The sequence below is a fragment of the Syngnathus floridae genome, chromosome 19 (genome assembly GCF_059516105.1).
Source record: "Syngnathus floridae isolate MCC-2025c chromosome 19, RoL_Sflo_1.0, whole genome shotgun sequence".
Classification (NCBI taxonomy): domain Eukaryota; kingdom Metazoa; phylum Chordata; class Actinopteri; order Syngnathiformes; family Syngnathidae; genus Syngnathus; species Syngnathus floridae.
This window is the reverse complement of record NC_142431.1, coordinates 2,909,702-2,926,787: the sequence shown is the minus strand read 5'-3', so window position 1 is coordinate 2,926,787 and position 17,086 is coordinate 2,909,702. Positions and strand designations below refer to the sequence as shown.

Below are 17,086 nucleotides of genomic sequence, written 5' to 3'. Positions count from 1 at the left end.
ATGTTTTATTCATGAAGTCTAATAAGGGACAAATACAGTGGTAACATATCGGGTGCGATCAGATTAGACTCATGATCTAAGGCTCGGGAAAAAAATCAAGACTTCCATGGAAAAAAAAATTCTTAATTATGCTTGTGGAAATCTATTACGGAAAACAAATATAAAAACGTAAAGGCTGCCGACAATCACATTTGTGTCTTTATTTTGCTGAACTATTGTTGTCATATTTCAAAGTGGCAGGCGGCAGTTTTCCGATTTATTACATCACATTGCCGAAAAGAACGATTTGGATACAAATCTGGGATACAGTGGTGTTCATAAAAATAGCTTTTTAACTTCTACGCAATAAAAATGTCTTTCTACATCTGGTGGTCACTTCTCGCCCCACCTCCAGGGGGTTTTAGGAGAAATGAAAAACTAAGTCAACATCCTCCTCTCACTCGGACTTCCTGCCTCGGCCTGTGGTCCGAGTCTGAAATGAAGCTCCGAAATGAAAACCTCCAGCAAACAGTCACCCTTTGTAGAAATACTGTCTTGAATTATTTATTAAACAAACAAAATAAAAAACAGACAGCACATGTGGGCGGATCAGAAAGGTCAGAATATTTCCCCCCCACCCACTTCCCTGCTTTTTTCCAATTAGACTCACAATGGCATCTCCAACGTCAAAGCCCTTGTGACGATCATAAATCCGCCACAGCAACAACGTTATATTTATTCAAGTATCAAATGATCTCATATTACTTAATACACCTACGTTAAATGCCTCGGAGGTTCCATCCATTTTTTTTCTCTCTCCCACACAGAGAAAAACAATCACACATTCACAATTTAGTGTTTGAATATTTGTGCCGGGGTTGATCTTTGCAAATGATGTCCTCTCCCAGACAGTCATAAAGTCAGACTAAACAGGAAAACCACCGAGTTAAAGACGGTAATCCCCCCCCTACTCCCCCTCCCTCCCTGAAAAGGGGGTTGATGCCTTGTGGTTCTCTCAGCAATTAAATCCACATTGCAGACAAGAAGAAACAACACAGACATCAAAACTGGAAAAATATATTTTGGACAGGCAGTCAATCAAACACCTAAATTTGTTCCGCATTGAAACGATACGAAGTCGGATCTTAAAAAAAAAAAAAGTCCAGCCAGAATCTTTCAATTACTCCTGGATAAGTGGTTGAAGTGATTTAAGCCTGTTCAGGACAGCTAGAAGTAAATCTATCAAGCCGTGTTACGAGGAGTCCCTCTACACACACACACACACACACACACACACACACACACTCATCATACCTGATGAGGCAGTGGACATTGTTAAATCATCCCCAAGCACCTCTGAAATGCACATGTATGATTTAAGCAGGAACTCATCTGGGTTAGCCTTGTGTTGCACTCACCCCATCATCAGCCAAGGCTACAACACACACAGACACACACAAACAAATACACACATTTACACTGTCTGGGGGGGTTATGTGGAATATGTTGGGCTTGGTAATGAAAACATGCCGTTGCGCAGATTTACAGGAGAGCAACTTGATCTCTGGACTAGTCAAGATTTATTACCGCTGAAGAATCTAATCTTCTCATAGCTACAACTGCTATAACCCGACATACAATATGACTTTTGGTATTTATCTTTAGCTCAGCAGTCAAAAGCGATTGCTCCGACTTTGACTGAAAAGTCTGGCTTAGTGATCCACATTTTGACCTTGTCGTCACTGAAGCGCTCCAAGCTCATAACACTTTTGCGATCACAACAAAATCGAGACGGCGGCGGGGTTTGCATACGTTAATTGTGGGACGAAACTTTTGAAGGTCTTACACGGAGCAACCTCAAAAGACTTTCGTCGGAATGTTATGACAGGAATGTTTTGCTGAGCGCATTGGTACCCCAACAAATTTACAATGCATGGAAAAAAAAGAACGGGATGACTTGTGGCTTAACAATGTCAGTATTCCTTTTTTTTTTTTTTTGTAGATGAGTGTGCACATGCTCTTACGGACTTAGTACATTTAGTCTTGACAGGCCAGGAAATAACATCATTTTCTGGATGAGGCCAGTGGGGTACACAAGGGATTCTGGGTAATTGGAAATCCAGATGGATGTGCATGAGTTTTGCAAAAGAAGGAGTTACAGAGGAGATTGAACAAAACAAAACAGGCAACAAACCTTAATAGCATTCATTTAAATCTTTTCAGCTTTTATTTTTCAGAGTCCTTTCTCATTTTTTTTTTTTTTTACTAATCTTACATTTTTGTACTGTAGTCCCCACTCTAACTGAAGCACTTCACAGCCTGTTAACAGATGTCAGCCAACGACTTGAGCATGAGCTACAATCATTGCAAGCCAGAATGAATAAAAAGACAGATGTTAATCAAAAACAGGATTTGGACATCCGGCCGCAGTGAAACGTTCACACGCTTGTAACCGCGTCTGCCGAAAAGTCTGGAAATTATGATAATTTGCGGTTCTGATGATCACAACCCAGGCTAACGAAACAGGTGATATGTCCTTCCTGGTACACCAGAATTACCGTATTTTCCACACTATAAGGTGCACCTAAAAACTTCCAATTTTCTCAAAAGCCGCCTTATATATGGACCAATATTGAGCCACTACAGCAGGCGTGTACAAAGTCCAGCCCGTGGGCCAAATCTATATATTTTACATATGGACAAAGTTTTAAAATGGCCCATTCATTGAAGGTGCGCCTTATAATCTGGTGCGCCTTATAGTGCGGAAAATACGGTACTAAAGAACCCAAAATTAGGTCAATTTAGGTCATTGTGGCTATAATGGAAATAATATCCTCCTTATCCCAAATGACTTTCAAGTGAAAACGATTAAAACAATCAGTTCAAGTGATGTCTGTGTTCAATGCTTTTAATTCTGGGCTCTCACGCAGTATTAAAAGATGACTATTGATCAGGGCAGAGCTGAACTCCAGGATGCTGACTCACTGATTTTGGGCCTCGCTGATGACTTCTGCTAATAGCTGGTCTGATTGTGTTTGGCCCGATGGAATTGATTACGTTGTTAATGTGGTTGAGTTTTGCATTTTTTTTGGTGTCAACTCACAAATTCATACGAAGTTAAAACAAGACGAGAACACGACGGAGCGTACTCGCGCGTATGTGTGTGAAAGAAAAGTGTGTTTCCACGTTCGTGTAGCGGAGCGCGTAGCATTCATTACAGTGGCACTACGGACAAACTGCTCCCTGGATAGACATTGATTTTCACCCAATGGATATCACTGTTAGCAAAACCTAATAGCTTGGTGGGTAATGGGTACAGGTTATGAATGAGCCCCTATGGGCAGGAGTGAGAGGAAGAGAAAAAAAAATGGGAGGATGGAGGGTCAAAAGAAAAACACAAGTGAATCAATCAAGATAGAAGAAATGGGTCAAATGCGATCAGTTGAGAAAATGAAAACGTTGAATAAACAGGAGAGATTATTTGGGGTGAGCAAGTGGATGAAATCTGGATCCCCGATTACAACACTTTGTGAAGTCATTCAGTTTCAATCCCTGGAAGGAATTCCCAATATGAGAAATGCTTTACGCATGGACTTATGCCCAGCAGCACAAAAAAAAAAAAATACAGCAAAGCACGGAATACAACATTTTATCGCTGTGGAGATACGATGATGACACGTTTGTTGTGAAATAGTGATGAAATGTACAAAACACACTGACCAGCTAACAAAATATTTTCTTCAGCCGTGATTACCTCGCACTTCCCCCGTGACATTATTTTCATTAGCTTACGCAACACCCTGATATATGTTTCCGTTCAAATCTGCATTTGGCCAAAGTCTATTGTGGGAAAATATTCAGCGGGTCAAAAAGTTCTCGTACAATGCTGACATTAAGGTCGCGGCAGTATTGTTATAATACCTAGGTGTGCGGAACTTAATTTGAAGATCAGAGTATACCCCCAAAGATATTTCCCAGAGGGTCAGGTGTTATTTGCTCACTAAAGCATCCACAAACGGAGATAAGTCGGAGCTTTTTGGAGATCTGTTGTTGGATCATTAATGTCTGCTGTGCATAACGTTGGCAGGTAAGATGCAAGATCCCCCTTAGAATGTGTTTCTTGGGGCTTTAGTTCTCAACAGAATGAGCTCAGCTAATACAAACAAGACAAAAAAGAGCCTTTATTCAAGGCGTCCTCACAAACAATGAACGTCTTGATTTGCTTTAACCGAGCTTCTCTGAGAATAAATGTGCTGACGGACCACCCAGCGTCTAAACGCTTAGGTCGGCTATCCTCGGCACGTCCAAACAAGGTCAGCAAGAAGAGAAACATCCAAATAACTCACTGATATTAAAGCCTGTCTTAGCTCGCTAGACTTTTTAGCTAGTCTTCACCGCTGACTCGGGACTTTTTCTCCTTAAGGTCGTGCAGATAATAATTAATACAGCAACATACCAAATATACTTATTGTGTCCTCAGCAGCAAAGTGACATTGTGGACGAGTAACTTATATATAACCTTGCACCTAATTCCCAGATGCAGCCAGTCTATTAGTGTTCCGACACACACACATTTTTCATCTTTTTGTCGAACGTTTGCTTTGCATTGGCCTCTCTGTGGGTTTACCTTGGACCACAAAAATGGAAATAGAAAAAGCTAATGGAAATGTGAACTTCTGAATACAGACCTCTCTCTCTCTCTGTGTACACACAGCATGAGTGAGAAAAGCCACAGGAATAATAGAAAATCAAAATGTATGCAGAAACTTTTTTTTTTTTTTTTTTTCCTGCCACCTTAGCTCCACTTCTCGCAGTATTTCCTTAGCTGTGTGGGTGCACACAAACACACACATAGGCAAGCGGTTTATAAATGCCTTCTAACCAACCAGGCTATTCTGATAGACTCTTATTCTATCTGATGCTTTATCAGCGGAATCACACAAACATTCAGCAAGAAAATAATGGCTTTTCTGTTTGCTTTCTCTTTTGCTGTGTGTGTGTGTGTGTGTGCTTGAATTCAATGCTACCTAGAAGGTTAGTTGCAAAGTGTCGATGTGCACTGCATACATATCTGCCAGCAAATACAGATATCAGGAGTCTTTGATTCAGTGATTCACTTTTCAATTTGAGTGATTTTTTTTGTTTTTAATTCAAAGTACCGTATTTTCCGCACTATAAGGCGCACCGGATTATAAGGCGCACCTTCAATGAATGGTCCATTTTAAAACTGTCCATATATGAGGTGCACCGGATTATGAGGCACACCTTTAATGAATGGCCCATTTTAAAACTTTGACCATATATAAGATATATATACATTTGGCCCGCGGGCCGGATTTTGGACACGCCTGCTGTAGTGGCTCAATATTGGTCCATATATAAGGCGCACCTGATTATAAGGTGGCTTTTGAGAAAATTTGAGGTTTTTAGGTGCGCCTTATAGTGCTGAAAATACGGTAACCAATATGTATGGAAATAAAATGAGAACCAACTATCCATTCTATTACTGCGAACATTCCAATGACCACTTCGTTTTTACTTCTAGAGGAGATCAGGCCTTTAGGGCTAGGACCACACAGCAGGGTAAGGTTATTATAACATGAGGCAATTCAGAAGGGTCAAAGATCAGGAGTGTGAGACGTTAGAGTTCAACTTAATATTGAAGGTCGGGACGAACAAAAAAAAAATCATCACAGCATGACCACACACACCAAACCAACAGATGCAACAACAAACCTTCGGCTGGGAATCGCTTCCCATGATACCAATACATGCTGTGAGCATGTGTTGAGCATAACCAGCGGTCTACTAAAAACCAGATGAATCCATACTTCCAACATAAAACAGCCACCTTTGAAATTGACAGAGGTGAGCAAAAAAAAAGCCAAAGGAAGTGAATCTGGTCATTTTTTGTTATTTTTCACTTGACAATCAGTGAATGGCTTAGCCAACTGCTGCGTTGAACCAACCAGCAGCAAACTACGAGCAAATAAAGTGAGGCCAAACATAGATCTCGGCTATGGCTGCAGAGGTTGTGAGCCACGCTCTAACTCCAAGATGAAAGGGAGGCTGCTGAGGAGGTGGAGAAAGAGATGAGTAGTGTAGTGGAGGGAATGAGAAGGGGAGGGGAGGGGGGGAGCGAGCAGTAAAGACGGGTGAAATGATGAAATGGTACAACACAAAAGTGCAGAAAGCTTTTGATGGGTGGAAATGTGAAAATGGTACCTGAATCCATCAGGGAAACATGTTTGATGTTTTCTTTTTTTTTTTAAATATAAAGTTATAGTCCAGCCGGATTTCATAAAGCATGTACAAATGTTATTTGTCAGTAAAAGGATACACCAACGAGGAAGCTGGAGAAAGTAGTAGCCATGAGAGGATGCAGCGGAGGAGGGGATGCATGTGTGTGTAGGGGGGGGGGGTCATTATTGACACCATGTGTTACCCCAGGAAGCTTTCTTGGCAAAATATAAGCATGTGGACAGATCAGAGAGGGGAAAACAACATCCAGAGAAGGCGCAAGGACGGGGGGTGGGGGGTAAACTCTTTGCAGCTGCAGGCCTGTAAGGGTCAGTGGGCGTACATCTGTGTCAGGCTAACCGCAAGGTCAAACCATCGACTCACGAAAGTTTTACTACCACATTTTTTTTTCAATGAGTAACTATACGGAGGTGCCTGCAAATGAGTCAAACTAAAAAGCTCGCTGATTTGCAAACAAGAGTCATCAGAGAGTCCTCGTATTTAAATAGCCCTCAAGTGTTTGGAAGATGAGGTCCATAGGTTGAGCTACCCACACACTTCACATTCAAACAGGTGAAGAGGAACAAGACAACAAGATGCTCCTTTTTCCCGTGAGTGCACTGAAAGCACATCAAGGCCAATATTTGGATGTATTTTTGGAATGATATGAAAAAAATACAGGGATTGCTGTTACCGTATTTTCCACACTATAAGGCGCACCTAAAAACCTCCAATTTTCTCAAAAGCCGACAGTGCGCCTTATAATCCGGTGCGCTTTATAATCCGGTGCGCCTTATAGTGCGAAAAATACAGTATGGTTAAAATGTCTGGCCTTAAATTGTACATGTAGATATGTTGTGTTGCTAACCAGAAAAGATCTAGGCGCCTCTGTCAACACACAAACACACACTTACTAATTCATCAACTCGTGCCCGCCTTCTATCTTTCCTTTCACGAAGGCAAAGCCGAGGTGGGCAGAGCAAGCTATTGTGTCCCTGGAAGAATTAACTATTGATTTTCTCCTTAGCATTATCAGTGTGGCTCTGACAACAAAGCAGGGAGTGTGCATGCACCCACAAAAAAAAAAGATTTTGTTCTGCAGAGTATGTGCAGGGTTTTTTTTGTGGGCACAGGCCCGAAAGGAAAACGCTAAATTAAATATACACACAAACAATGATACATCGGAAAATTCATGTGGACTACTTTCAAATGTGGGTTCTTCCACTAATCATATTTTTTTTTCCCCTTCACTTATTTTTGAGAAACCATCAATTACTCGCAGTAAGTTCGGCTTTCCGAGTTGAGAAAGTTTGATAGATTTCCCAGTGGAAGCTTCTTCTATCAAACCCATCCAACTAAGCGTGGCAGCTTTCACATTAACAAAGCAAGGGTGCGATCAACATGTTTCAGCAACATTGAGATGGATCCATCTCATGAAAATATTGATTTCTCTAATGGCCTGAAGAGTAAAAAAAAAAAAGAGAGAGAGAGAGAGAGAAACACCGGATTCACAATCTCAATGATGCCTCGGGGAGCTCACAAGTCGTTCAGCACACCTTAGTTGAATTAGCATTAACATAATCTGATAAACACATCTGTAATTACTTTGAAGATAACTTCTAATTAATATTTTCATTGCTAACAGTATTAAGAGGAACACCCGTTCAAATACACTAGCATGGTTGATCAAAGTGAATTTCAAACCTCCTTCAATGTAACCATTTTGAAATATAAATCTCATTTCGTACTTTTACATATAATACGTGCAGTTTATTCTATAATTGTGATATATAAACAGATTTGTTGATTGGCTTTACCATGTTGAATAATTCAAAGTAAAATTAAAATGTGTATTTCTATTTAATTTCTAGTGATTGGTTTTAAGTTGCGTATATAGAATTAAGAGAAACATGCTAATTGTGATTCTCCATTCAAATTATATAAAAAAAAAATCGTAATGAGATACGCCGAGATGCTTGTGTTTCTTGAGAAGGTTGCTACTGACTAATTAGCTCATTAAACCTCACGTGACGTCATCATTAATGTGCTCTTGCATAACGACGTATAGACAAGTAGACGCTCACCTCTTTGCTGCGCGTGGCCACATCGCCATAGCAACGCGGCGAGGAGCACCAGCACCCCGAGCCGCGTCATGTTTGTCCCGCCTGAGGTTTTTTGGAGAAGCCGGCGTGTTGCGAGCAAAGAGTTGAAGCAAACTTTACACTCCTCCTCCTCTTCTTCCTTTCTCTCCTCCTTCTTGTCTAGGTCTGACTGGAACATGTGGGGATGTTGTCCTATGAAGAAAGCAGAAGTTTGGATCCAACTTCACAACTGTTTTAGGGCTCCTCCTGCTGCCCTGGAACATTCAACACACTCAAGAGGTAAAAAAAAAAATTGCATTACGATAAACATTTTGAACAGTTCGGTAAAATCAAACATCCGTTTTTTGCAGGCTTGATTAATAACGATGATTGAAAATTGAACAATAAATGTATCACGCCAGCAACAAAGAGATCTTCTCCTGGCAAGTAGACAAATACAAACCACAAATGACTTCTATTTCAGCGCCAAGCACTTTGCAGCATTGAAAAGGCATTTGGCGTGCGGCGCATTTCATCTGCTCCAATTGTGTTTAAATATGAGCGAACAATGCGGCGCCGTGTACGCTGGGCCCTACTTCTAATCAAATAAAACGCCGACTGGATTGCATCCTTGTGCTCCGTGTAATGCAAATAGCTTATTATGCTGTGAATTTGGAGGCGTGCTCAATTGCTGCACTCGTGTTGAAGTGTTCTTCCGCTGAGTGACTGCCGTGATGGAACCGTGACCCTCGGACTCGGAAACAAACACAGGCTGAACTGATGGACGTCTGTAATTTTTTTTATTAGTGTCCTGCAATTGGCTGGCGACCAGTCTCATCTTTTCTCCTTGCCCCAAAAATGAATATTGCATCTTTATTCTTCTATACATCGACTATACATGAATTTAAAAATCCCTTTTAGATCGGTTAGTCATTCGCTCTGGGTCAAAGGTCACAATAAACAGCAGGTTAAGTAAAACACACTCGCCATATTAAAATGCTGTAATTGAGGATTTAGTGAGTCCCATAAATGGAGCCCATTAAAAGTATGACTGTATTTGTTGAAGGGCTGACGGATGACCTAAAATGGAAAAAAAAAAGAACAACAGTTTTATCTGCCATTAAACAGAAAATATGAATTTCCCCCTGCTGCTTTATCGCTGCCAATATAACTCACTGTATGCCAGGTTCATAAAGTTTTTATTGAGGAGGGAAAATTGTTGCCAAAAAAAAATTCATAATCTTTCTCAAGCTCTTAAAGCAGCCATCTTGGGAATAGGATAAAAGTCGGTTTGAATTCCAACTGCTTGTTAATGACTTAACGCAACCGTTTGTCCAGTGCAGATAAGACACACAGACCTGTGGTAATTAAATAAACTCACTTTGCTTGTGGGGCGTTTCGCTGGGGTGCTGATTCATGCTGAATTAGGTTGATCGAATCTGGATTGAATCCACATTAGAGGTATAAACAAAATGTCGTACCCAAAAATCCATACAAGTGAATACCATCCATCCATCCATCCATCCATCCATCCATCCATCCATCCATCCATCCATCCATCCATCCATCCATCCATCCAGAATGTCATATCAGGTGATATCATGTGTTTGCATAAGTGTGCACACCCTCTCATAATTGATAATAAGATGATCAGATTCCAAGTCATGTTTAGTCAGTGGACACCTGCAACGATTTAAAGTGATTCAAATGAACCCTAAATACATTTTAGATGGAATTATTGCTAGAAAAGTTCAAATTTGTTTTCATCTAACAAAATTCTGCTATTTTTTTCCTGTTTAATGTTCAAGGATATAACCTGCGAAAAAATTGCCTCCAGTTAATTAAAAGTAAAACCGGTCTGTTCTCGCTTGTGCCGATTAATTCCCATATGGCATGGAAATCACTTTTTCGGGGTTGCATGGAGCATATGCTGGAATGATCGTTTAGGTGCTGATAGGGCGATATTTGAATTCATCCTCGAGGGAAGTTTACAGACGATATTTTGTTAAAAATATAAAGCGTTGGAAAATAGTGCTCAACATTACACGGCCTCACTGGCCGGAGTTGAAAAGACCGCCTCGGATCGGCGGGTTTTTATTGCCCGCTCCCCGAGGCTTGCTGCGATTGAAATTGTCAGAGTAGTCAATTAGGAATTAACTGGCAGGACCACAGAGAGAAAGCAGAAGTGACAGAGGGAGGGTGGGACGTCGGATGGCGCTCGGCGCTGGCTAAGGCAGGGGGTCATCGCGTACTTGAGCGCCACATTCCTCCCGAGCCGCTTTCATCCCGAGCATCCCGTTTTCCTCACATCAAAGTGCGACGTGAGTGTGTGCATGTCTGCCTTGTGATGTTCTTCCGCCGCTCTCGCGGCGAAGCTACACGTCGCCATGTTCCAACATCCAAAACACTGACGCTCCATCAAAGCAGCTCGCCGTCTCCTCTGATCTCGCCATCATCCTTCTTCGGCCTCCCGCAGCCTAAAAGGTCGGGCCTGTCCTTCGTTCGCTTTTTCTCCTTTTCGCCTCCTTACTCGCACCTCCACAGCAGCTCACTTGATGATGTGCCAAGGCGCTTCTTATTTTTCCTCGGGCTCCCTGGGCCTGACGCCAAATATATCTTCATCTATTCATCCTCTAAATAAATTCAGTCTTCATTCAAACAAACTGCTGATATTTAATAATTCTCCACTTTCCTACCTGGATTTTATTTTTTTCTCATGTTGTGTTTTCCTGCGTCTTCCCTAATCGTTCGGGTCACATCCCAACTGACCAATCAGCTCCTTCCAACCATTCGTGTCTTGTCCAAGCATCACCAAGCTTTCATGTTTTGGTTCCTTCTGCTGCTTTGGTTTTTAATTTTGAGAATTTACACATTCCTCGCATTCCAGTCAGTTTAGTGATGTTCATTGACTCCCAAGCAAATTTGGAATCCAACTCAAAATGTTTGTCATGAAACCTTAATTGTTAAAGTTCTTTAACCTAGACGAGCAATTTATTTATCAAATATGAAATGAAAAGAGACAAATCATCAGCTTAATCCAAATGCATCTGCATGAGGCTTTTTCAGTTCACAAAGGTTGTCTTTATAATTGAACTCCAATTTTAATTGCTCTAGGCGCTAATTAGAAGATGGTTGATACCCTCGCCAATTATGTAATTCATCCCTTCCCTTTGAAAAGTGCTGTATGGCTGAGTTTTGCTTTTGTTGTTAAACTAATTTAGGTAATCTACAGTTTGCCGTAAAGCCATATTAATTTATTCCAATCTGATTTTAATACCATTTATTCCATTCAGGGTCGGGAGGAACATTATAATGTGAATATTGCGTGTTTGAAAGAAGCATTTTGTGGACCTATTTGATGAGAAAATGTCATGACTTACGATTTATTTATTTATTTATTTATTTATTTATTTATTTATTTAATTCCATTTTTATTGTATTTTTTTAATTTATTTATTTAACCCCAAAATACACCCAAAAAGTTATTTTCAGAACCGTGCTAGCTAGCTGCCGAACCTTCATACCACATGGAAATTTTCAGCACCGCAAACGGTCTCACATTCATTCAGATACGGCCTTGGTTTTTTTTTTTCTTCCCATGTCAAACTTGGGAAAACTTGTTGACCAATTTTGCTCCGCTACCACAAAGATGTGAATGAAAAGACCTTCTCTTTTGTGCGCAGATTCTCCTTTAATAGATAAAAAAATGTTTTTCTACCAGACTTTGCTATGGAAACAATGAAAAGCCTTGTGGCGGTAATCAAAGTCTTTTGCTTTCTAAAGAAGTGTTAGGTGAGCATTGAAGTGATTTTTGGAAAATGCACAAGTAATTAGGAAAAAAAAAATACAAAAATCAAGTGTCAAAATGGATTGAATGCTGCAGTCCGCATACAAATTCACCTCACGTGGTGTAATATCTGGCTTCATCGGCTTCTTTATCATAAACAGCTTCATTTATCACAAGTGTCTTTGACTCCTATGTCCCTGGAGGTTTACGGCATTGCTCGAGTAATTACAGCATCCCACACATGAATATGGAATATGGAAAACATAATAGCATAATAACTGAAAAATAAAATAGTGATCATGAAGTGATGCCTTTTGCGGTACCTTCATTTAGTGGCTGTACAACTAAAATAAATTGGTAAAAAATATTTATAATTATATTGTTGGGCAACTTTCCCTTTTCGAAGATACCCCATTTGTATCCAACTGTTGTTCTTTACAGAGGATAAAGAATACGATAAATGACTTGAGTACCATTTGTGTCAAAATATCCTACCGGATTGTCTCAGAAAATTAGAATCTTGTGATAAAGTTTTTTATTTTCTGTAATGCAATTAAAAAAAACAAAAATGTCGTACATTCTGGATTCATTACAAATCAATATTGCAAGCCTTTTATTAATTTAATTTTTGTTTTTTAATTGCATTACAGAAAATAAAGAACTTTATTACAATATTCTAATTTTCTGAGACAGTCCTGTATAACACAGCAACATAATTGCTAATATTTTTTTATTTTTTTTGCGTAATGGTAAATCAAGAGAAAATATTCACTGAAGGAATTGAACCTTTGTATTAACCACAATTAGATGAAAGGTGGTACTGAATTGTAAAAAAAAATTGTTGAAACATTTAAAAAAATTAAAAAATTAAAGCCGCAGTCACATTGAGTCACCTTTACTCAACTTTCAAAGCCGAAAGAAGCCTCATTAGTAATGTCCCCGTTTATCAGCACAGGGCTTTTACAGCCACAGGCATGGGACGTTTTCCAACACCAATTCAGCTGACGGAGGTAGAAAATTAAAAAAAAAAAAAACCTGTAGCTTGCAAACGAAAGAAACGTACAAAAACGAGTGATGAGAAGATGGCGAGGAAAAGCAACAGTTGGAAAGGTGAAGAGGGAGACAAAGATAGTAGAGGGAGACGTAGCGTGCTAAGTGAATTAACTCCAGCAGGATAAGAAGCTTTGTGCTGACTGCCAACTTTGTTAATCCAACACACACACACATACACACATCTGGCCCGCAGAGACTCGGCACTCGTGTATAAATTTGGAGTGCCATAGGCTCGTTATTTGTGATGCCCTGCTTGTGTGGGCGTGTTTGTGCAATATGCAAGATGCCAAAAGTGAAGATGATCCAATGGTCATGAGGATAACCTTAAGGGTGTTAGCATTAGGTAAACGCATCCATTTTGTTTTGCATCAGACTCAAGCTAAAAGAAACACACAGCTTGTTAAGAGAGACTTGAGATAGTTTCAGTCCATGCAATATGTCGCAAGGGAAGGTCAGGAGAAGGCTAATGTGGCCATTTTTTATTTCGACACTAAGTTGGTCCACGTTTTCACATCAGCCGCATAAAGTGAGGTGACATTACCATAAAGATGAGAACGGCGGGTTTAAATCTCATAAGGACTTTGAAAGATTGATCCAATGGTGGGTCCAGATTATCTGCTATAGTGGTATTTTTTATGGATATTTAAATTTTATATATATTTTTTTAAATAAATCAAAGATGTTTAATGCTTTCTACATGAGTAGAAACACTTTGGTGAGATGTCAGATATATAAATATTAATATCCTCCTCGTCAGCGCTTCCTCATTGGTTAAGTTAACTCATCCTTGGCTAGGCTTAGCTTTATCTAACCTGTCCACAGCTCCGGCAATTTCCAACTCTCTGCCTCCCCACATAACTCGTTTGGCTATTACCCACTTCGTGGTGACACTGCCAGAATTTGCCATCAGCTCCCCAAAAAAAAAAAAAAAAAAATTGATTCTTCATCCTTACCATATCCTTTTAAAGCAGGCAGATCAAAACACTTCCTTGCATTTCTTCGGAATTTAGACATTTGGTTTCTATTTATTTCCATATTTTAGGTTTGCCCCTTTTAATCTGAGCCGTGTTGGCAAGTACTCACAGCAAATATGAATTTGTGGCCAGGCAACCCACAGGATTAAACAAATATAAACAAGAAAATGACAATATTGCGTGGCATCATAATGAGAGCATTATGATAATTAAATAGGCTTGGCTTATAATAATTTAAGAAACAATATATTTACATATCTGGGTTACTAGTCAACCCAACTACTTTCAATCTATTTTCTTTAACATAAAATATAAAATAATAATATAAAACTAGTGCTATGCTTCAGCAGCTGTGGTGTGGACAGACAGATGCTGATTAAATTTAATAGCATCAAACCCAGATCATCTGACACACATACCGTAAATGTAGGCTACTCACACACACGCACGATGTGTGTATTTGTGCATTATGGTTGAGTCATTAGTGATATTGCTTCTCTGCATCTGTTAGCTTAATCCGGTTCACTCGCATGAGCCGGGATGATCCTTTTGTGTGTGTGTTTTCAGGTACCGTATTTTCCGCACTATAAGGCGCACCTATAGTGCGGAAAATACGGTATTCCAACCTGTCATTGAGTGGCTATTAGAGCTGGTTGCTAGCTCGATCAACACTGAGGGACTTTTTGTCCCACAAATATATCACGTTATAAATTCCATAAAATTACGCAGTCCTAGCTGTAACCCCAAGTTAGTTTGAAAACCATCATCTCAGCTTCAAGACATTCAGGAGTGAATGTCTCCCATGAAGTCTTAACACCCCCAGAGGAGATCTTAAATCATCTCACTAATGATTCCAACTGTTTTATTAACAATTAAAAAGGCTAGAGTGGAAATGGTAGTGCACAAAGGCTAATGTGATCATTTGGTAGGAAAGTAAAGGCTCGATGGTAATTTCCTGCAAAAATAGCAGCTTCCACGCTTACGGAGATAGATGGTCTGGTTTAGAGGCGGGAAAAGTACAGCTCAGCACTTTTGGACTTTATCTATTAAAGAGGTAATATTGCATGATCAAGTGAAGAGACGGTGGGGGGAGTCACTCACATCCAACTCGCCCCCCCCTGACTGAGCGTACAGTTTCCACAATGGTCCCTCCTGACTTGTTGCCAAAACAGCTACATGACAAATGACCATGTGTGTTATTTGTAAGATTAAAAAAGGATGTTTACATGACATTATAGCGGGAGGTCAAGTGTAAGCTACCTCCAGATGTTTAAGGCCAGTTAAATCCATGTTGTTGTATTATTGTTGTAACTCCTCTTAAAAACATGTTACATTTATTTTAAATTGTTTTCTTCTAAAACCTTGACTAAGAACATGTTAATTAAACCTGCACATTTTCTCGTGAAGTGAAGCCGAACAATTTTTTTTCCTCTTTATTGTTTTTTTCCTTTCATTTGCCCGAAACGGCGGTCGCACAACAACCCAGTGATGAAACGACGACATTGTCGAACATGAAGATTAATTGTCGCTATTCAAACGACACACAACAATGATTCAGAACCGCATTGAAAATTGGTGTGAGCATTCCGCTAAAATGCCTTAAGTGAATGCACATGACATTTTCGTACGTCAAGCTTTTTATCATTAAAATCATTCTATTTCTCCAAAAAGGAAAAGTTTGCAGCATGGAAAGACTTAATAGATAATAAATGTCATACCTAGTAATAGCAACATAACAGTGTGAGTGCTACCCCGCTGTGCCTAAGTGGATTAGCAACAATGAGTGCTCTGTGGTGGACAAGACAATAGGCACGATCCCCGGGCGTCCTTGCATCACTATCAATTTTTAGTTCTCTTTTTCCATAAAATCACTTCAATATAGTTTTTGCATTAAAAGAATAATGGTGCTGAAAACAAAGATCACCAAATGTTTGATGTCTTTTTTTTTTTTATTATTATTAACTGTCACATTTTTCTTGGTTTGGATGTGTCATGCAGGAATGATTCTTAATACAACCCAGACATAATGAAATGTGATCTTTTGTTTTATTGCTATAATGTCAAAAAGGAACTCTTGACTTTTTTGGCTAATTCATCCTGGGCTGTGTTATCTCCTCTTGACACAAGTGTGTGTTTTTTTTTTTTTTTGTAATGAGAGCAGAGAGGATAATAAAACTTGTCTGGAACAATATAGTGGCTTTTGATACAAAAGAGTGTATGATTAGCATAATAAGTGACATTTCAATTGGTGGAGAGCCGACTTATCAAAAGCTTTGATAACAAGCTAGAATTAATGTTGTGGATAATGGAGTCTGGATGGGTGGAAAATCAGCAGGAGAAAGGGGGTCAGCGTGTTTATTAGAGGCGGGGAGGGGGGGCAACAAAGGCAGCCAGGTGTCAGGAAAGGAAAGGAGGTGGAAAGATGTTACAAGAAGCGTAGCGTTGTTTCGACATGTCGTCCGCACTTACTTCCCTTATTAGCCAAGCACAGGATGAAACAGGAAGGGGAGGGGGGGAGTGCACTGGTTGACACTTTCATTTGTACTTTTAAGGTCTACTTATTATCACCTTTCAAGAGAAAGCCATTTTTTCCTCCACGACTCTTTCCCACAGCACACAATTTTTTTGATTTTATTCTCCCACTCTTTCTTTTCTCTGGTATAATTGCATGCTTGATTAATTATAAGGGGATCAGAGAGTGAAAAGCAGAGATTGAATTTCAGCTCATAGAGGAGAAAGGAACCCGGCACCTAACATGTTCACACACAAGCTTGTCTTACTGTGTGATCAACTATTAAAATAGGATGGTGAACACCAAAGCTCAAAGCTGGTTTTGTTTTGTTATGTTTGTATTGTTTGAGCAAACCCGCATTAAATGTCGCTCACCACCAATCAATGGTGTCCAGTTTGTTTTGATGTTGTATTCCCTCTGTGTATTTACTGGAGGCTGCACACTATTTTCCATTATAAAC

General features: G+C 39.8%; 1 protein-coding gene and 1 long non-coding RNA gene across 7 annotated transcripts in view; one reads left to right on the top strand and one right to left on the bottom strand.

Annotated features, from left to right (window-relative positions):
• Positions 1-8,594, bottom strand: part of lama2 (laminin, alpha 2) — a 64,442-nt gene extending 55,848 nt beyond the window's left edge. For 3 of the 6 annotated variants that reach the window (XM_088362036.1, XM_088362039.1, XM_088362040.1), the window contains exon 1: positions 8,304-8,593. In XM_088362036.1, the coding sequence (XP_088218162.1) occupies positions 8,304-8,499 (196 nt within the window). In that variant the 5' untranslated portion in view covers positions 8,500-8,593. Of the gene's footprint in view, positions 1-8,303 lie in introns of all 6 variants that reach the window. The other 3 variants (XM_088362035.1, XM_088362038.1, XM_088362041.1) reach the window with 2 other exon arrangements.
• The window catches only part of LOC148381635 (uncharacterized), a 65,828-nt gene extending 56,683 nt beyond the window's left edge, over positions 1-9,145 (top strand). Inside the window, exons 3-4 of the long non-coding RNA XR_015854389.1 lie at positions 8,485-8,600; positions 8,672-9,145. This is a non-coding gene — a long non-coding RNA (uncharacterized LOC148381635). The remainder of the gene's footprint in view (positions 1-8,484; positions 8,601-8,671) is intronic.
• Positions 9,146-17,086: the final 7,941 nt, after the last annotated feature.